Source organism: Microtus ochrogaster, chromosome 2 (genome assembly GCF_000317375.1).
Source record: "Microtus ochrogaster isolate Prairie Vole_2 chromosome 2, MicOch1.0, whole genome shotgun sequence".
Lineage (NCBI taxonomy): Eukaryota > Metazoa > Chordata > Mammalia > Rodentia > Cricetidae > Microtus > Microtus ochrogaster.
In genome coordinates, this window is record NC_022010.1 from 92,653,829 (window position 1) to 92,676,460 (window position 22,632).

At 42.0% G+C, this 22,632-nt stretch overlaps 1 protein-coding gene across 6 annotated transcripts in view; it reads right to left on the minus strand.

The window, feature by feature from the left end:
- App (amyloid beta precursor protein) overlaps positions 1-22,632 on the minus strand; it is a 221,324-nt gene that overhangs the window by 95,765 nt on the left and 102,927 nt on the right. For all 6 annotated transcript variants that reach the window (XM_005345292.3, XM_005345294.3, XM_005345296.3 and 3 more), the window contains exon 6: positions 4,673-4,875. In XM_005345292.3, the coding sequence (XP_005345349.1) occupies positions 4,673-4,875 (203 nt within the window). The remainder of the gene's footprint in view (positions 1-4,672; positions 4,876-22,632) is intronic.

A 22,632-nucleotide genomic window follows, 5' to 3' on the forward strand; every position in this document is an offset into this window, starting at 1 on the left:
GTCAGGCAGTGATTAAAAGAATACAGTTTCCGTGTAATTATTTCGGGGCATAAGCTAAGCTAGCCATGTGGGCGGCCGGGAGCAGGGGACGCAGCTCTGCCACTCTTATTTCAACAACTGGGGGAGGGGGAGGGAAATGGGAGGCGGGGCGGGGAAGAGATGGAGATCTTTAATAAATAAATAAATTAAAAAAATAGGTAACACTATTTGTGGTCCCTCAGATATAGTATTCTTAATCATCTGTTATTAGCTGACCTCTGGTCATTGTTATCATTTAACTTAAAGATAAAAAAATTTCAGAAATGTTTGGAGTGGAAATAAAAGATGCATCCATTTCTATAGCAAAAAACAAAAACAAAAACAAAACAACAAGCATTTATGAAGGTTGCAACTTAAATAGAATACCATTCATTTAGAAAGAAAAGTAAAAATATAACTTGGACTCAATCAAACTAAAATAGCCTACCTCATGAGGCCCAAATCCTGGCTTCGTCACATCCTGGTTATATGACTTACATATTTTTAAAATTTTTCCTAAGACTTTAATTGTCTTGACCTGGAGCGGGGATGTAACTCTTCTGCTGCACACCATGGCTATAAGGCTTTAAGGGCAGGATTCAAGCCTTAAAAGGCAAAAGCAATGGTGAACCAGAAAACTTATATCTGCAATGAAGAACTCCAACCTGGCTCCAGCACTGCTTGCCAGCAGGCGGAAGCAGGTCTGTGCTAGCCCTGCTGTGCTTTCTACAGGGCAAAGACTGCAGCTGGCAGCAGAGGCACAACGAATATTAGCTAGATAAATAAACATAAGGTAAACTATAAAGTTTCTCTGGACAGGCAAAATTGGGTAGGTTAAATCGAAGGTTATGGCAGTTACCACAAAACCCACATTTCAGGGGTGACGAAAGTCCTGACATCTTGGGCTTATGCGCTGAAAACTAAGAAGTATCTAAGCAGACTGTTGCTTTACTTAACTGGTAACAACTTGATCCATTAGATTAATATCCAACATTTTCTTAATTAGCAAAGCTTCAAAGCCAGATGGACTCTGTAGTAACTTGCTCACCTCTGAAGAATTCCTTCTCTCTGAAATCAGTCATGCAGAAGAGACAATGGGGTTGAAAATTTTATGAGCGTATACAAATAGCTTCTATTTTCTGCCCTCTGTTTATTCCTCTCAAGTGCTGATGGGGAATGCAAACCCCTACCTAGCCCTTAGGAAACACAGCAAAGACTCACGTTGGCCATTAGAGGGCTGGGGATGATGACACGATTTTCTCTCTAGAGATGGCTGTAAATCACATTTATTTCCTTCCAAGGCTGAAACATTAACATTGAAAATGAGATTGCCATACTAATCTTTCCACTGTAGTGTCTATTTTCAGGCTACAGAAGCAGGCTTTGTAGGAAGAGTTTGACAAAGTGTGTTGTCAGCTGTGCTATTGCTGCAGTTCCTAGTAGGGAAAGAATCAGAGTCACTTTCTATACTAGGATTGTACATGGACAGTTTGTCCCCTTTGGTCTCACCATCAAAAATTCTACATCATTAGCAGATACCCTATGCCACCAAAAACATCTACATCATTAACACATAAAACTACACCATGGCCTGTTTCCTTTAAGCCCCTATCCCAGAAAGATTTGCCTCAACTTATATCTTTGGTAAATCATACATAGAATAAACGAATTCACATAAAAAACCAATTTATAGGATGGTGTGTGCGTGCGCGCGCATGTTTGTATGCCCAGGGTAGAATGTTAGATGTCCTGCTTTAACCCTTTCTGCCTTATTTTCTTGACACAGGTTCTTTCACTGAACATCTCCCAACAACCCCAGCAATCCTCCTGTCTCTGTCCTCCACAGCTCTGGGTTGGAGCTCCTGAAATCATGCCTGACTTTTATATGCCTCTGAGGATCTGAACTCAGGTCCTTCCAGCTTTGCAGCAAGTGCTCTACCTGCTACGCCTGCCATTCCTCAGTCCCTGCCTCTCTTTAAAGCTAGTGTTTGCTTTGGATTTGTTTTATAAACATCTAAACTAGAGATTAAAGTAGAGATTTCTTTGTGAATTCTTAATTGCCTTTGACTTTCTGAATAAAAAATTCCATGGTGTGCATGTCTTTGTATGTTCTGTCTGAATACCTGAAATTGCATATTACATGAAACATCACTTAAAATGACAAAGAAAAACTGGAAAACGACATGACTCTGAAGGTAATAAAATCACATTATCACAAGATAGTTCATCTTGGTTAGGAGTCTGAACTCACCAGTCCTTGTCTACCTGTGATTCACAGCAGCACAATCTCAACAAATCCCGCTGCTCTCAGCACCCTTACTTGCCAATCTGTCATTGAATGCATGTACATTTTGGTCCCAATCCAAATTTCTCAAATTCTCTTATACAGGATGTCAACTAGTTCTGTCTCCCAAACATGCCCTTCACCTTCCACCAAAGCATCATTTCGGTTTTGATATTTTCTACTGACTGTTACGTGCCTCGTATCAAAATTTACCAGGAAACACTCCGCATACCCACCCTTCTGGCCCTAGTCTAAATGCCATCTGCTTTAAGAACCTTCGCTGGTCAATCTGGAAGCTCGTTCTGATGCCTGAAGCAATCTGAATGTTCATATTTCTCATAGAGTAGATGATTTTGTGTTTCCTTGACTCTGGTTTCCTCCTGAATCTTAGCACTCATGACCATTGTGAGCCTGTGTGTGTTCATCACCTGTTCCTGTCAGACCTACAAAAAGAGCAGGTGCAAACGAGCACTCTCTCTGCCTCTAATATCTCAGTCCCAGGGCAGCATTAACAGCCACTGCAATGTGCAGTCAAGAAAGGAACCCTAAGTGGAGGGGACCAGACCAAACCAAACCAAACCAAACCAAACCAACCAACCAACCAACCAACCAACCAACCAATCAAACAAACAAAAATTACCTTTCCCTTGCTGTAAAAATTGGGGCTATGAAATTCATTAAGCCATATCTGTCACTCTTGGTCACAAGAGATATTTGAAAAATTTTGTGGGAAAAGAAGTCTTGGGCATAGAAAAAGCAGTTCAAGCCGGGCGATGGTGGCGCATGCCTTTAATCCCAGCACTTGGGAGGCAGAGGCAGGTGGATCTCTGTGAGTTCGAGACCAGCCTGGTCTACAGAGCTAGTTCCAGGACAGGCTCCAAAGCCACAGAGAAACCCTGTCTCGAAAAAGAAAAAAAAAGCAGTTCATTCAAATCAAGGGTAGCTCTACCTGCACTTCTCTCACAAGCTAAAATAAATAGGAAGCTGCCCTAGGTAGGGAATGATCAAGTTGTGCCATGTACCTGGACCTGCATGTTCCTGTCCCAAACAACACTGAATGCTGTCATTAGATCCGTGAAGGCAGAGTGTTCAATCCAGAATCACCACTTAACAACAGCTCCAAGTTAAAAACACAAACTCCCGAAACACTGTTAAGTGACACAAGTCAGTCATAATGCTGACACATACAACCTTGCTGACATTAAATACTCAGGAAGGGAGGAGAGCAGAGAAAAATGTACAGCGCAATAAAAACAATTAAAAAAAAAGAAGAAAGAAATATTCAGAAAAGAGAAACTCCATTGAGACCAAAGTAGAGTAGCTGCTGCTTGGGGCTATAAGTGAGAACCAGCTCTTTGAGTGGGCAGAAATATCTCGTGGGGTTGCTGAAATGTCCTTAGGCAAGAATATGATGACACTAAATAATTGAGTAAATTTATTAAAGTCACTGAGTTATATATTAAAAATTAGTTCATCTTATGATATATAAATCAGACCTCAATAGCATTCTTAAAAATGCAGAAAAAGGAGCAAGCAACTAGCAATAATAATTAACAGTGTACTTGAGTTGGACAGTGTCCCATATTAAATTCTAATGAGCTATAATCATAGTTTTTAACCAACAGAAAGGAAATCTTACATTGTTAGGGAATTTGTGGATGAAAGTTAATATCATTTGCATTATACCGAAATTAAGTCAACCCATATTCAATAAATCTAGTTCTAGAGGCAGCTTTTACTGTGTGTGTGGGGGGACCCCAATGCACAGTTATTAAACATCTCAACCCCAAAACACATTAGTTGGCATAACATTTGGTTGTTGGATGGTTGTTGAATTTCACAGCATGAAATAAACTGACTCTTATCAAATCATATTAAAAATTAGATTTAGTAAAATCTAATGAAAGTCATTCACACAAAATTTATTGAAATTGTCTATAAGCCCAGCACAGTGCATGACCCAAACTCTAGTCGAATCTCAGGGGTCAAAGAGGCACAGCAAGGCTGAACATTGAACACCTACCACCAGGGGAGGACTCAGTACTTGTCAATTTTATTGACTTCTGGCTAAGTGGGCTCTTATAAAACAGCCTAAAAGATTCCTTAAACAGCACACAGAAGGCATAGGAGACACTGTGCAAACAAAATTTGTGTTCATTTAAACTGATTGCTGAGCTAATTGTTAAACCAAAAAAAACTAAACCAACACCAATAAAAAAACAAGTACAAGAAGCCTTGTGACTCCAGGGAGGGAAATGAGGGCAGGGGGTAGAAAAGGGAAGGGTGTTGTGTTGATGGAAATCAGTTTTTTCCCAGTTTGCTTTCTTTTATCCTAGGGCATTTAAAAGTAAAAATCTAATAGAGGATTACCTCGGACGACCTCTTCCACGGACTCGGTGGTGGTGGTGGTAGTGGTGGCGATGCTGGTGGTTCTCTCTGTGGCCTCTTCGTAGGGCTCCTCAGCCTCCTCCTCCACCTCATCCCCATCCTCCACATCCTCGTCATCATCAGCTTCTTCTTCCTCAACGTCAGCCACTTCCTCCTCCTCTGCTACTTCTACCACTTTATCTTCACTGGAAGAACAAATAAAAATAGCCGTGGAATACTCAGCCAAATGACGTATAGGAAAGCAAAGAAAAATCAAGGAACTTTGGTCATTTGTGAGGGAGCACAGAATTGGAACCCCCCCACAATCACACACCCACACATACAGAGAGAGAGAGAGAGAGAGAGAGAGAGAGAGAGAGAGAGAGAAAGAAAAGGTTGAAAGCAGGTTAAGTAGGAATCTAGCTGAGGTCTACAAAATGTTCACAGGTGCACAGAGGTCTTCTTAGTTTAATGGCTACAAAAAGAGGATGACCATGACTCTAGTTCTATGACATCATGGGAAAGACAAAGTCATGTAGCTCGTGGAGAGAGGATACGGATGCAGACATCTATACAGAGATGCACAAATGGTAGGTAGTAAGCAGCAAGGCAGAATTGCTAAACGACATGTCTAGGACACAATTTAAAAGGCTGTTGAGGAATCCTTGCGGAAAGCATCTGGCTGCCAGTGTAAGCCTGGCTAAAGAGCAAGATAAAGGCAAGGAGAAGCCTACCCGGTACTGCCTGGTGGGGAAGGAGAGAGAGATACACTGGATCAGATCACAAAGTCAACATAAGATAAATGTCTGTGACTGAGACTCTTGGGCACAGTTTTGTCAAATGAGAGCGCCACACAGATGGGAGGAAGAGCGGTCACACCCATGGAAATGCCCCCAGTGACAAACATAGTGCATGGGGATTATCACCCTGAGGTTGATTCCCGCCAGCAAGAAGGAGCTTGTAGTTGGGAAAAGCAATGGGAATCTGGAAGACTGTATTAGCTGTGCCATGATGAAGAGTAATGACAGTGTTGGGGTTGCAGTGATGGCTCAGTGGTTAAAGGCTAGGGGAGTGAGGCTCCTGTGTCATAGAACATCAGATTCCATCTGAACTGGAGACTGGGATGGTCCATGTGTGGTTTAGGATGCTTCCAGGAAGTTGGAAGACTTTCAAATTCAGTGTCTGACAGTATAGCACAGAGACATTTTGCTGAAAAGGAAAGGGGATGCAAAGTGAAGACCATAGCAAGGAGGGAATACTATGAATTCCTCTACGATCCAGGGATTTTCCTATATAGGTTGCATAATGAATGATGCATGTGAGGCCCTTAGGTAAAGGCACAGGATGCAGAACTTTAAAAAAGTTCTATAAAAATATGTGTGGCTTCTCAAGGGGACAATTTCCCCCAACTCTGGGGGATATAATGAAAGGACAATATATTCAGAAGCATTTTGCTAAAACATGAAGAGGAAGTAGTCAAGCAGAATAACTTAGTCAAGTGTTAATGCATAACATGTTGACAGGGCAGAACATTACCATGGATTATCAAATTTTCATTAAGCCCATGAAGAAATAGGTGAGAAAACAAAGATAAGACACTGGAGCGGATAATCAGATGGCATAAGTCTCCATCTGCTTAGATACAAATGCAGAGAATTAACTGATACCTTGATTGCTGGCATAAAAATTTCTGTAAACATATCTACTACTTGAGACCACATTTCAAAATTAAACCTAAAGCTGGCCTAGATTTTATCTGGGGCACATCCTTTCATTTAATCTCAAGGTTGTTCTCCTAGGGAGCCGGGGTGCTCGGCTCCTTCCTGCACATCAGATAGCTCACTGTGTCTAGATCCTCTTTATGCAACCAAATCAGTCACAGTTTTCTTTGGTTCTCCACCGTCGGTAGTAATTCAAACGTGAAGGCAGCGAGAAAAGTTAAAAGCAGGCCAGGATTCTCGTCAAACCATGAAATACCCATCAGCTTGCCCCACAACTGTTTTAACAGTGTTCAAGTATATGGTTCAGGATCTGGTCAGTCCTGGGCTGTCAGGTAGGGTGAAGAAAACCTGTCCCTGGACTCCCTAAAGTGTCTTTGCACCCTGCATTATTACTTAAATGCTGCTTTTAAAGCTCCAAGCAGAAGCCTCACCTGTAGGGAGAGCGGTTTCAAATGATCTGCATTCTGGTGTGCATCTAGCTGGGAGAAAGAAGGAATTACATGCCCATCACCCATCCCTGCATCTGTCTGTGCAATTTACTGTCATAATAACAAAGAACTCAGATGCATAATAGTTCAACCGGCTGAGAAATTAAATTACTTGCCCTAAGAGAGCTCAGGTCCAGTTCTTATTACCATAGCTTTGATTTCTGGAATTAAATTTAGATGCCCATGAATTCAATTATCTATTTGGACACTATTTAAAGCAGAAACACACAACTGTATTCTAACGATGCTGCATCTTCTCCAAGAATCCCAAACATGCCATTCTTACAGCTTCTAATTGTAGCTTTTAGACTATCAGGAAAGCACTCAAAGGCGGCCAAATGCTTTCCTGCCACCAGCAGAAATGCCAGGCAGTCGTTCTGTGATGTAAGAAAGGCAAGGGCACTTTGTAAAGGCGAGCATAGCAACAGAAAACAAGAGGAGGGGGAAGTCTGTGAAAACGTGAAGCTGAGCGGTTTTGTTGCAAACCAGGCAAGAAACACGCACAGAAAGACGATCAGTCACTAAGATGGTAGAATATTTACAACATGTTCCCCAGCTATGTAGGCCATCAACTTACATATAGCAGATGTCTTTTCTGGATTTTAAACACTAAGGATGAGAAATCCTTCAACCAAAGGAAACTAAGACGCATGGCCATCCTAAGGGTATCTGAATGCAGTGAGAAGGTGAAAAGGACATGACAAGGAGGATGATGATGATGATGCAATGTTCTCAGCACTCAAGACTGTACTCTGGTGGAGGATAAACGCTATCCTCTGGATAGATAACTTCCCTAAACGGGTAAGTCAGTCTATTAAAAAAAAAAAAAAAGCAGCATCTGAGATCATCACTGCTACTTTCAGAGAATGTGAAGAAATATGGAAGAAAGGAAGCTTGCTTTCTGTGGTTCCCCAGGAAATATTCAACATGGGACAGGCCGAGGAAGACAACGCCAGGAGCACCCCCATTCCAAAAGGCCATTAGATGCTACACACAAAAGGTCACACTGAGTCTATTTATGTACGTATTGTTTATATTGTTTGAGAGAAGGTTTCAGTCTGTAGCCTGAACCGCTCTTGCTCTCAGCACGATCTTTCTGTCTCAGTCTCCCATGTGCTGGGATTACTGACAGGAAGCACCATGTCCCGCTCATTTACATAAACAACGAAAGCAGGCAAACGTAAGAGCAGGAGTTGCTCAGTCTGGTGTTCAGGAGAGGATGGCTGGCAAGTGTGGGTGTTCCGGTTTGGGGGCTAGCTACCCGGTTGTGTTCAGTTTTTTAAATTCAGCAAGCTGTCCAACTGTGTTGTGTGTCCTTTGTGCACACCCCTGTTCAGAGTGGATTCTCCTAAAGAAACAGCCACTTTTCTTAGTGTAAATACTTGTGGGTTGGTCTGGGGTAAGAAATATCAGTAGCAAAACTACAATCTTCAGAGCCTTCAGATTTGAAAACATATACCCTACCCGAAGCAGCCAGCATGATAAATATAAAAAAAAAAAAAAGAAAAAGAAGCAAAAAACAGGGTTATGGTTTCCACCTCATTCCAATCTATAGCTCCTTTTGTCATGGCCTCACCTAGCTAGCCCGAATGAGCCAAATAAATCATTCTCTACACTGTTTACTTCATTAATTCAGATCTGTGAACAGAAAAAGCTTCTTTTGATGCTGTAGAAATAGAATGTGTTTCCTATTTTACTCTACAATACCATGGCTTCACTTATGAGCTACCCGATCAAATATAATCTAAACTTTTAAATAAAAATTCCAGAAAAAAATCATAAACTTTAAGTAATTCTTAGTATACTACTTCTATAATTCCATTTTATGACTGCTAATTATTTCTTTCTGCACATGCATACACAGTCCACTTTAATCACAGGTATGTAAGGACAGCAATAAACACCATATATACAGAGATTAGTAGTTATTATGTGAGGTCTGTGTGATGATAAAACTCTTTGGACTGTACCTCCTGTAGATATGGGAAACTAGTGTACCTAGCTGCTTTGGTAACACACAGTAACGAGCACGGAGCATCAATTTTTCAGATAGAAGTTTTCTTCAAATCTGGTGAATGCTCTCAGGAGAAAGGCATAAAAACTGCTGTAGCAGATACTGTGTAAAGTTTCCCAGGTCATTCTAACTCTTCTCCTCCCTTGACAAGAGAGGATAAACCAAATAGCCCATGAGTCCACATTGCTACATCCCAGGCCGCTTGAAGGCCTTGCGACATTCACACCTCTCAACAGCCAGAAGCCAGGGCACACGCTTCAGCTTCCTGGAGAAGCCACATCCAGATGAAAGGGACCCAAGTGTCCTTGTTAGTGTGCCTTTTACTTCTTACTTTCTGTTCACACCCGGGAACACCAGCTATGCATTGACAGCATTAGATTAATAAAGGTGCACCGCTGGGCCAGCACAGCTCAGCGGAAAGACTCCAAACTATTCATCCCTACACCGATTGCAAAGACTTTTGACATTTGCAGCTCAAGTATTCCTTGTTGGGGAAGGTCCACAAACCCAGCTGGGAGGCCTGACTTCAGGGCTTCCACTTTAAGAAGATGACAAATATCAAGACCGAGACACCAAAGCTGCATGACTCAGGCAATTAAGTGTGAGCCGCTGGCCCCAAGCTTGGATGGAAATTGGATTGCGTTGTCGTCATTGCATACTTAGTGATGCCTACTCTGGTATTCTGGGTGAGCCAGTCAGTACTAATGGGGACCCGCATCACATAAGCTTCAGAGGTTCCAAGGAGAAAGTGACTTGTACAAACCAGAGGCCTCTGAGCAGTAGGGTTCAGACAGGGATATGCATTAATTATGCAATCAGAATAATATGCAAATAAGTATGATCACAACAAACGCTCACAGGGACACCGAGGTTTAACAGAAAGGGAAGATAGAAACCATGGCTTTTTCCAAGAAAGGAGGGCTTTGCACTGTCTTGCTTACTTATGTACCTGCATAGTATTTTCTCCTTGGTAAAAGGCAAATAACATTGCTGATGAAATGGCTATGCATGGTGAAGAGATTACTGCATACCGAGTGGAGGACAGAAAGGATGGGAGCCAGTTGGGTAGGGACGGTTAAGGCAGGTACGCAAAAGCGAAGTCTTGCAGGTTCAGGAAGGAAACCAAGAGCCAGATGAGGAGCAGTGAGTGAAGAGAGCACTGTAGGACCCCAAGAGAGACATACATGGATTTAATCTACATGGGATGTAGAAAAAGACAAGATCTCCTGAGTAAATTGAGAGCATGGGGATCATGGGAGAGGGTGGGAGAGGAGTGGGAAAGAAGGGAGGGGAGTGAAGAAAAAATATATATCTCAATATAAACAATAAAGAGAAAACAAAACAGAAAAAATACTCAATGAAGCAAAGAACTGGTTCTTTGAAAAAAATCAGTAAGATTGACACACCTGCATTTAAATTAACTAACAGGTCGAGAGAGAATAGGCAAGGAAAAAAGAAAAGGAAAAAAAAAATAGAAATCTGAGTGAATGGTTCTGCTTGCTTGTGTTGGGCTTGCTTGTCGGTGCCTCTTTGTTATCTGAATTCTCTGGGATTGTGAATTGTAGGCTGGTTTTTCTTTACTTTATGTCTAAAAGTCACTTATGAGTGAGTACATATTATATTTGTCTTTCTTGGTCTGGGTTACCTCACTCAATATGCTGTTTTCTAGATCCATCCATTTGCCCTCAAATTTCAAGACATCATAATTTTTTTCTGCTGTGTAGTACTCCATTGTGTAAATGTACCACATCTTCTTTATCCATTCTTTGGTCAAGGGGCGTTTAGGTTGTTTTCAGGCTCTGGCTATTACAAATAATGCTACTATGAACGTAGCTGAGCACAAGTCTTTGTGGTACGGTTGAGCATCCTTTGGCTTATTTATATACCCCAACGTGGTATTGCTGGGTCTTGAAGTAGGTTGTTTATTAATTTTCTGAGAAACTGCCATACTGATATCCAAAGTGGCTGGACCAGTGTGCACTCCCACCCACCAGCAATGGCGGAGTGTTCACTTTATCCCACATCCTCTTTTTTCTTACTCATATCTCTGGAGGCTAGGTGGAGGAGGAGAACAAGAGTGAAAGTTGAAAGGCTGGATATTGAATGGCGTGCTAGCGGCAGCTACAGCTCTCAAAAGTGAGGGAAGCCCATGGGCTGATAGCCAAAGGGACAGACAATGACGTTAGGATCTGTGAGCATGTCAAATCACTATCATGGTGATGATTATGAATAGCGAGCACACCCAGAAGAATGAGATCTGACTACATGAGAGGTGTTTGGTCACCATCAGACACCAAGTTCATAGATTTGTTTAAGTTGCTCAAACGATGGTTTAGTTTCCCAGCACAGATTCTTACTCATGGGATGGAGGCGGGTAGGATTCCATTAGCAGCACTGGTGAAGAACTGTGTCTTCCCTCAGCTATCTCAGTACCCAAGGTCAGATGACTGTCTACAATACAGAAACAATTTAACTAACATACCTAGAGCATTAGAAGGCAAACCAAAGCCTACAGAAAAATAGGCTCAGATTCTTCAGTAGCTTGTACCATGATATTAAAAAAATAAATGCTCTGCGACCTGCGAGTTGAAATAACTTTGGCGGGACAGGAGAGATGTCTCAGCATTTAAGAGCATTGCTATTCGTCAAGAGGGCCATATTTAATTCCTAGCACCCACGCTCACAACCATGTATAACTCCAGTTCTTGGGATCTAGCACCCTCTTCTGGCCTCTGTCACCACCTAGCATGAGTGTGATGCACAGGCATACACTCAGGCAAAAATAGCACCACAAAATAATAAAGTAATTCTGGAAAAAAAAGTGATTTTCGGTAGGATGTATTATAGAAAAATAAACCATAAAAGATGGTTTGAGGAGTCAGACAAATTTATAAACTTGGTACCTGATGGTACTGAAAATTCTCTACTCATTTTGCGGGTGAGATGGTCTCAGAGGGTACAGTAGAGAAGTGGGTTTAGAGATGTGCTGACATGTTTAGTATGCTCTTGACTGAATTTTTCTTTAAAACAGTTCACTATCATAAAAATCATGGTAGAATGATATTTTGGCAAGGCTTCTAAATCTGGATGAATATTACAGTAAAAGGCTAAAGTACTTTTTTTCCGAGACTATCTTGGAAGCAAGATAAGCCATATATTAAAAAAATGTATTGTCTGGACAGCTTTATGAGCCATGTGGGATAAAAAGACGCACCTGAGGTGATAAAAAGTCCTAGACTCATTTTAAATTCCTGATGTGAGAAAACAAAATGGTAGTTCAACAGAGGCTGTGCCAGAAAACCCTGAGTGAGCAAATTCCTAAAGACCCCAGTATTGGTCAGGAAAAGTGACTGTGGATAGGCCTTGGAGGGTAGGGAACACGTGATCTCTACCAGTTGGGTCAAGGGAGTTCATACTGGGTGTCAGGGTATCCTCCACTCTCTGGGGCGACTGCAAGAAACAAACCAGAGAATTTCTCTGCTCTGCTGGTACATACATCCTATAGACAAAGAAAGACTAAGGAACCAAAGAAAAGACGGCATACTGTCTCCTTGCAAGACGCTGACTGTAAAGGGGAAACGGAATCAGGAAAGCTATCTGGAACACACTGGGGTGAGCACTGGGGGTGAGCGTTTGGACTTTTCAAAGTGGTGCTGCGGTCTGAGTGCGAAGTGTCCCCCATAAACTCATGCATTTGAATGCTTGGTTCCCAGAAGGTGATAGAGCTGTTTGGGGAAGCTGTGAAGCCTTTAGGAAGTGGGTCCTTCAGGGCAAACTTTAGGGTGACAGCCCGCCCTGGTTCTCAGGTATTTGGTCCCAGTCATGAAAAAGTTTTGAATATAGGCAGCTGGAGAAGACACTATGAAACAGGCATTTCAGAAAATGTGCCCAGTTCCCACTACCACTGTCTACACACAGGAGAAAAAATATAAAGCTGCAGGTGATGGTGCGCTAAATGGTTACTTAACCTTCCAGGATTGTCTTAATGCAAGAAATTAGTGAAATCTCTTTCTCTTTGGGAGGAGCCTGGGAAGGAGAAAGGAAAGCTGCCTGCTTCTACGAAAACCACAATCGTTTTACAGAGGCAGTGACCATAGAGACCTGCGCCCCCTTTTACAGTAAAGTGTAAACACCTGTAGTATCTGTCACACCTACGCTCTCCAGCCAGCTTCTCAGGGAGGAACAGATGTGTCTGCTTGGCTCATCCCCAGAAAAGTAAGGGGAAATGCGACGGCAGGGCTCTGCAGGGTTTACCAAGCACACACTCCACTGCATTTCGGCTCCGAGGGCTTGCAGTGAGTAAAGGAGTATTTCAAATTGTATATATACTAAAGATAAAACGAATGAGTCCATTACGACTGTAACATGAAAGCCTTGGGTAGACAGAAAACTGAGGAGAGCGTGTTCTAGATGTGAAAATTGCTTTTCTACTGCAATTGCTTTTCCTTTGCCAACAAGCCCAGTTTCTTGCCCTGACAAGCATCTTCTCAAGAAGTGTCTGAAAAACTGAGTCAGAACACTGGACACCAGCACTCCTTAAACAATCCAGCAAATGTAGAGAGTCAAGGGCGACGTGTTCAGTGTGGCCACGTATTGAGGTTTAGGCTCAATCTCTGACAACAGTTGCTTTCATGAATGCTTTGTTCTTTCGAAAACAAAGGAATATGACACCGATTATCCAGCAACCCCCGATTAGACATGGCTTCAGTTACTCTTGGTCAGCCATGGCCTTAAAATATTTAATGCAAAGTTCCTGAGAGAAGTAATTTATACATTTTGTATAGCTTTTATTGTTGCAACTTGACATAATGGTTCTATTTTATCATCAGTTATTGTTCATCCTTACTGTGTAATGCATAAATCAAACGTTGTTAATCTATATGCACAGACGTGCAAAATTATAGATCTGGGCATACCTATTGGTTCTCAGTCTGTGCCTCTTTGCAATTAAATGATAATGCTAATGACTTTCAGGGATGCCCTAAACAGAAACTGAGCAGGAAGAGCTAAGCACTATACCTTTTACTATTGAGGCTACAGCTTAAGTTTATTGAGGATACAATTACTTTTACTTTTAATGCTGTTAGATCTTGAAAATAGTACAAATAAAGGTATCATTTGTGTTTCACATATGTAATGTTTGCCTTGAGGCTTATCGATACAGAAAGAAAATCTAATACAGCATGAGGAGGGTACTATATTTAGCAGGTTTGCAACTCCTGACCAACAGGGTCAGAGTTATACAGAGATAGACAAGAAAGCATGTATAAAACAGTGTCATAAATGTTGTATTAATAGTGTGTGTGTGTTTGTGTGTGTATGTGTGTGTACATGAGACAGACAAAGTCTGAGCAACGAAGACGGAAGAGCAGTCTCATAATAAACTGGGAAGCAGTGAATGAAGGGGAGGCTACAGGGAAGGGGAACACCCGGCAAAGGGCACAGCAGACAAAGGTTAACAGATGCAGGGCCTGCAGAAACTGCCAACAGCTCCGTATGATGGAGAGCAGGAACGAGCATCATCAGAGAGCAGAAGGCAGGCAATGGCTGTCCTAGGGAGAACTCTATTTTAAAGGCTGAAGACTCTGGATGTGAATCCACAAGGATGCAGGTCCTAACAAACAAAAGTGAAAGTGTGGAAGGCTGGTCATACATCAACACACATGAGCTGGCAGAAGCGTGGAGGCCAGGCAGGTGACTGAGTGTCACGTGCCATGTCGAGAAAGCTCCTGGGAAGCACAGCCAAGGAGGCTGAGAGGTTCCAGAAAATAACAGAACTGGTGGCCATCTGGATGGAGGGGGATAGTGGGAAGATGAATCTGATGCTTCAAGATGGAGACATGGGGTAGAGATGGTTACTAATGGCAACAGGATGTAGCAGGAAGAACGGGTGGTAAGAAGCAGAAGTTAACGGGCTCAGCTTTGATCATGATGGATTTGAAAGGCTGAGAGATACTGTTGGAAGAAATCCAACAGACAGCTAGGAATAATGGGCCAGAAATTTGGACTACAGTCTATAAGAAATCACCTTCTTATGACCCTTAAATAAACAGCACTGTACCAAAAAATAATATAAATTAAAAAAAAAGCCAGAGTGTTACAATTCCTGAAACACCACAGATAATGGACCAGATGGCCATTCACTTTGTGTATTGTTAACAGGGCCCACTTTCATTATCACCTAGAGCAGAAACACTAACTAGTTTTCCAAAGTCCAATCCTACAGCTCTTGCTTCCTTCCCTGATCACCCCACAAGTGTATTTCAAGACTGGCGCCAATGAGAGATGTAGGAGAGAAATTCCGAGATGTTGTTATCTAGATTCTACTCAAGAGTTTAAATGGGAACATGATTTTAAACAGTACTGTGTGTGAGGAGATGTCTCGAGGCCCCCAGAGAGTACCTGAGACTGTAGACAGTGCTGAACTCCATACGGATTGTGAGATGTTAACCCCCTTCATACACGCCTATTGTAAAGCTTACTTCTATAAATCAGACATAGCAAGAAATTAACAATAACTACAATAAAGCAATTAGAAGAGTGCTTTATAATAAAAGTGACTGAATCTGGTCCCTTGCTCTCAGTATGCTACTCGATGTGAGCTGATGTTTTATGGATTCTCTTGACCCAAACAAAACAAAACAAACAAAGCAAAACAAAACAAAACGAAGCTGTCAGCATCAGGTCTATCCTTTACAACCATTATTAAGCAAAATACTTTAAAAAAATCACTCTAATATCAGAGCTTTCAATGTGCTAGCTGAGACGGCTACTAACAGGCAGGTAACACACACAGTGTGGACCATGTCCTGAGCGGAAAGGAGCAGATGGCACAAAATGTCATCATGCTACTCAAAACAGCATGCAGCTGAAGAGTCTACGAAGCTTATTTTTAGAAAGTTCTAGCTAATGGTTTTAGCGCATGGAAGCCAACACCATAGGTAATGGAGAACATAAGAATATGGGCGGATACTATTTGTTAGGACTTCAGATATGAGGTCCCCAAAGGGACGAGGAGAGCAAGCTCCCCCTCCTCACAGTGCATATTCCATTGGAGAAGAAAGAGACAAGGAGCAAATCAAACGCCAAAACGTGAGGTCAGTGTCAGGACACAGAAGACAGGATGCCAAGACTGAAATAGTCAAAATGGCTTCTTCTAAAGGGGTTGATTGGTTCCATTTTTGTAGGGAAAGAAAAGGAGCTGATATCCAAGACAGAAATAAACTGTCCATGCTCCTTGGGTGAGGGGAATGGTATCTTAGGCAGGGAGATGTGTCTGTTCCAGGCTGCAAGAGCTTTCTAAACGGGCTCCCGTGATACTGAGTCAGTAGGGTGTGGAGAAGCCTGGGGTGATAACTGGGTGAAGGAACTGGTCAATGTGAAAACATGGAAAGAACACAGACCAGTGTGCTGGGGATAGCAGTAAGTAAAGGGGCTGCCCTACAAACATAAGAACCTGAACGTAACCCCCAGAAACCGCCTTCTCTCCCCCCTCCCTCTCATAATATATATACATGTGTAGCATGAATAATAAAAACCCAAAAAGCAGATATTGGGGTTCAACGTGAAGATCAGAAAAGCAAAGCAGCCAAGCCCCTAGAGAGCTCTTTTTTATGTATGTTTGTTTTATGTATGTATGTACGTATGCATACATGCATGCACTCACGCATATATACTGAGAATGGTGGTCCAGACTTGTAATCCCAGAGTTGGAAGGCTGAGATAAGAGGATCTCTGGGAACCTAGACGACAAAGAGGACCCTAAGAGAGACACACATGGGTCTAATCTACATGGCAAGTAGGAAAAAACCAAGATCTCCTGAGTAAATTGAGAACATGAGGATCATGGGAGAGGGCACAAGTGGAGCAGGGAGGAAGGGAAGGGAGCGGAGAAAAATACATAGCTCAATAAAAACAAAAAAGGAAAAAAAGAGGATCTCTGGGGCTCACTGACTGTGCAGCTTAGCTTATTGGAGAGCTCTAAGCCAGTGGGAGATGAAAAACAAGGTGGAGAGCACTTGAGCAACGACAGCAGAGATTGTTCTCCAGCTTCCACATGCATATGCATGCACCTGCATACACACAACAGACACACACACACACACACACACACACATACACACACACACACACACACACAATCATAGGTTCTATGAAGCCCTATGACTGGTATCCCTCATCGTCACCTTCATCACTCCAAGCAAGGCTTCAATGTATTCTCCCTGAATGTCAGTTTCTTAGTACGCTGGAAAGCTACCAGTGCATCTTGGAGAGTTCTATGCCAGGCTTACGTACACGTATGCTCCACACTGCTGCTGTCCCATAGAGGATATAAGCTTCAAGTTTGTGTGGTGGATGTATAGCATGAATGTATAGGAGAAAGCTAATGGCAGGGGACATTATAGAAGGCTACTACAGTTGTGTTTATTTTTCTAAGGTACTTTATTTTTAAGGTACCCAGATTGTATTGGAAAGGATGGACAGAGTAGGTGAAGGTAAACGTGGCAGAATTTGCAGAAGGAACATTGCAGAGACCCCAAAATGTAACTTCAAGAAGTTACCTTAGTGGCAAGTAGGGGCAGCCAAGAGCAGCACCTGTGCACATTAGAGTTCACTGATGTATAAAATAATCAGGTAGCCTGGGCTGGAGAGGTAAGTCTTGAATGATTGGACTTAACTGATATTCAAAGTTAAGACAAGAAAGAAAGAGATAGAAAAGAAAATTTACAGTAGTCAAAAAAAGGTGACCAGGGAACAGAAACTCAATGGACAATTTAAAACAAACAGTGGTGGTCATAGCTATAAACCAAGAAACAGAAAGACCCCAAAGTCTTGAGTAAAGAGTGCACAAGAAAAGCAGGCAGGAAAAGATAAGGTTAGGCAAGTCACACATGGAAAGGGATTTCTAAGAAACAGAGGATTTCAACTGTCTTTCAAGCTTCAGGTGGTCTGTGATGAGAAGCTGCTACGAATGTTTGTGTTCCTGAGCCCACACATGTCCAGGCCTGTCTGTGCAGGTACTGGTTCTTAATAGAAAAATAAAGAGTCTGAGAAATACCTGTCACTCATGCTGATGACAGAGCAAAAACATTCAATTTAAGGGTCAAATCGAAGCCTACAGATGTCATGAATGTGTATTTGAGATGCTCATAGAGTCAATTTCCCATGGCATTGCTTAGAAAAGATGCTGTTGAGAAGGAAGTTAGGCTACCCTGTTACACAAGCTCTAAGTTCCGTGTTGCTAAGGGAGTTCCAGCATCTGCATGGGCTTTACATGAGGCTGGAGTCTGCGGGGCTAAGTACCTAGAAATGCCATGTCAGTGAGATGCCGCTGTCCTGGAATACCTTGTAGACACATTTTTATAAAGCCAAAGCACTTCACTACCACTATTTGTACAGCTCCTTGGCTCCAGTTTTTCCGATAACTGTAGCTATAAAATCCTGCTGGAGGCTGCTTAGCATATCAAAAGTTATACAATGGGAAGCAAATGAACAGCATATTCCAGGGGGCAGAAGATTAAAAGCTTAATCTTCTCTTACTTATAATTCTTCTGTATTTCTAAAAGGCATAACTGAGATCTAAAACGAAAGGTTTTGAAATGTGGCAATTGAAAGTTTCAACAGCCATTAAGTCTCTATTTAAAATATCCAAGAGAATCAATGTCAACTACACACTAACAGATTAATTACCAGTCATGAGGAATCATATATTCTACATTTTTGCATATTTAAAATAATTCTTGCATATTTAAAACATAAAACAGGCATATAACCAAGGATACCATTACTTGCTTACTCCCAACAGCTACTTTAAAATGTTCTCAATCCCATCTAATAAAAAAAGGCCTAAGATGTCTTTATCGATCACTATCAGTTATAATAGCTGTATTATATAATATTCAACTGAAAAGAATACATGCTATAATAACCATGATTATCTAGCAGAGGTGGAACACTGGCACCGAGCCCTAAGGAGTGCTTTTGTATATGACAGCGTGAGGTGGGGTTGGTTGATAGCTCAGTCTAGGACATTCCCAGCCCCACAGTGCTTTGCCGCTCTTCTATATCCAGCCTGAACATTATATATGGGTTCCTTCACTAGTCAGGAGAGCAAAAAGCAAACACCGTGATGCATATTTTCTAACATTTCCCATGTCAGAGTAAACAGGCTCAACTGGACAAGCCAGGTTCAAGTGTGGTTTTTGAAATGTATTTTTTAATTTAACCTTTGAGAATTTCATCCATGTTTACAACATTGTTTGATGACATTCATCCCATCTCACCCCTTCACTTCCTCTCATGTCTCCCCAGCTCCACAGCTACCTCCCAATTTCATGTACTCATTATTTATACTTTAACCAGGCAGTCTATTGGTGTGGGGCTGCTGATATGTGCCTAGGCACAAAACCAACCACTGCTTCATGGACAGCCTACCCTAGACAACACCCCTGAAGAGATCTGACACATCCTCCCCATGAACCCATCAACTGCTAATAGCTCCTCAACTAGGGGTGAGGTTTCCTGAGCCCCTTCACTGGCCACATTAGAGTTTTGACTGGCTTGGTCTTACGCAGGTCTTGTGCTTGTCATCATAGCTGGTATGGGCTCACGGGTGCAGCTATCATATCAAACAAAACTAAACTGAACCCCCTTTAATTTTTTTTTTTTGATAATAGCTGTTTGCAACCTTGAGCTCTTACACTTTCTGTGATGATCCCTGTGCCTGTGACACAGAGGTAATTGAGGGCTGCACACTCCAGTCTCCTATTCTCTACAATTGGACTACTTGTGGGTCCCTATCTCAGAGTCTTCTACTGTGAGAAGCAGACCATTTTGCTTGCTAACTGGAGTTCTCTGTCCTCAGCTACTTGAACTCACGTAAGTCCTGGCTTCAGCTAACAGGGCAAATTCATCATCTTTAATTTCACATTTAAATCCTGGTCCACAGGAAATGTTACCTCATAAACGTGGTGAGAGATAGGATACGGTTTCAAACCTACCTAGGTTATTTTCTTAATGACTGACTTCCTTCTACAGAAAAACAGGGGTTTACACTTTGCTGAGTTTCTTATGGAAGGTTAGCGACACTACCTCATGCCACATAGTTCTGTGATGACAAACATCTTTGGACATGACAATTTAATATGAAAATCAAATTTTAAAAATGACTTTTACATGATACAGTGATAAATTCCATATGAACAAGGGGTTTTAGACTAAAGAGGACATTATTGAAACTTGATGCCAATTTCAACAAGAAATTAGAATGTTGGGCAGTAGAGATGAGCACCTTTTGTGCCAACACTCAGGAAGCAGAGGCAGGAGGATTTGTGAGTTTGAGGAGCCTGATCTACAGACAGCCGAGACTACACAAAGAAATGATATCTTGAAAGACAGAGAGAGAGAGAGAGAGAGAGAGAGAGAGAGAGAGAGAGAGAGAGAGAGAGAGATTAGTACTTATAGGTACTAGTACCTTGAATCCAGCCAAAATAGTAAGGATCTGTATACTCTTACTCTTGCCTGATTATCTGAGCATGGCTCACTGTCTTAAAAATCTCCATCCATGAATAACCCAGTCCTTCAAATAATACTTACAGCTGTGTGGTGGGTGTCATTTGATGATTTCCTATTACTGGGCAGTGAGAGCCAGGGCTCAGTAAGCCCTGTCCCCTGCCAGAGGCACCTCAGGTAGCAGCAGCCAAGTCACGCCCAGCAAAGGCGCTCTTTTCTGCCATCACCTGCTCAGAAACCAAAACAAACCCCACTGGCTTGGCCTCATGGATGTAATCTGCTTAGGGCTATTAAAGCAATTTGTTTTTCTTCTTGACGTCTATGCGGTCCAAGTCTATTAAATACAGAAAGTCAGCATTTCTAATAAGACCTTGGTAGTGGCAGCCAGTGTCCTCAAGGGACAGGCACAAGTCTCGGCTATTCTCCTATTCATCATTTTCAAATTGGTTTCTTTATTCAACAAGAGCCAGACAGCCCAGCAGCGCTCGAAGCTGCCAAGCCAACCCTGTGACAGTTGCTTCTCAAAGCCACGTGCTGTTTCTTCAAGTCCATTTTTTCTTGACTCATCCACTGACAGAGATTTAAGGCTTTAATTTATCTTTTGTGTGATTTACTTGGTGTCCATCTAACAACATCACTAGTGTTTTCTTCTCCCTTGAGCGTTCAGTAGCATTTTCTTAAAATGCCAGGCAGAAATCGAGCAAGATTATTTTAAGAATTTTAACTCCATTGATACAAGGGAGAAGATATATGGTAGGTAGGCAGAGTATACAGAACAGGATGCTGGGTTGAAGGCAATGAGGCAGACGCCATGGCTCTCCTCTCCGAGACGGAGGAGGTTAGACTCATCCCGGTAAGCCACAGTCACGTGGTGATATACAGATTATTAGAAATGGGTTAATTAAGATGTGAGAGTTAGCCAAGAAAAATGGGCCAGACAGTGTTTAAATGAATACAGTTTCTGTGTTATTATTTCCCGGAGCTAAGCTAGCCGTGCGTGAGCTGGGTGGGACGAAAAGCAGGCCTACTCACCTTATCACTACACTGCTTCCTTAAAATTTAGAGCTATATATCTTTATTTTATGTATACAGGTGTTTTGCTTGAATGTATGTCTGTGCAGCAGGTGCATGTAGCGCTCATGGAGGCAAGAAGAGGGTGGGAGATCCCCTGAAACTGGAGTGACAGATGGTTGTTTGCCAGCATGTGGGTGCTGGGTACTAAACCTAGGTCCTCTGCAAGAGCAACCAGTGCTCTCAGCCTTTGAGCATCTCTCCAGCCCCACAACTGGGATTCTGTAACACCAGCACAGTCCACGTTATCTTAGGGCTGTCTTACAGACCGTGGGATGTTTGGCAGCATCCTCATCTCTAGCCCACCCTGATGAAAGTGACATTCCTAACTCACTCTCATCATCTGTGACAATGAAAACTGACTGTCAGTATTTCCAAAGGCCCCTTGGGGGAAATCATTTCCTGTTGGGAGTTACTGCTCTTAACTGTCTATTCGTTTCTTAAATCACAGACAGAATGCTTGCTAACACCTGGTAGTCTTATGAATATGAGATATTTGCCTCAGCTTTTCTTCTTTCTTTCTTTCTTTCTTTCTTTCTTTCTTTCTTTCTTTCTTTCTTTCTTTCTTTCGTCTTCCTGTCTTCCTTCCTTTCTTCTCCTCCTCCTTCTCTTTCTTCTTTTCTTAAAGAGCTTCAACTTGGCAATTAGAGGCAAAAAGGACTGACTGATTCAAATGAAAAAGTCTGAGAACGGACATTAGGGGCCAGTGTGGTGGCACATCCCTATAATCCTAGGTGACCCGGAAGCTGATGCAAGAGGACAGAAAGCTAAAGGCTTACCCAACCTACAAAGGGAAACTCTGTCTCAAAAGGAAATTAGAAACACGTAACAGCAAAAAGGGCAAATGCTGTATTTCAGTGGTAAAGTGTTCTTTGCCAAGTATAAAGCCTTAGGTACAATGATTGGTACTGCCAAACACATAACACAAAACAAACACAGATTGACTTTTATCCAAGGGCCTAGAAGAGTAGTTTTTTTTTTCATTTGTAACTACAATTTTATCTCACTTTCTGAAGTAATAAGATATTTGTGTAGGCACCACATTAAAGGTCACTGAGACACCATTTAGTTGTCTTTGGTCTCAGAATTCTTCCAATACCATTTCTTGCTTTAGAGATTTCTGATGCAATTTCTTGTAATTATTTCCTATCTAAAATG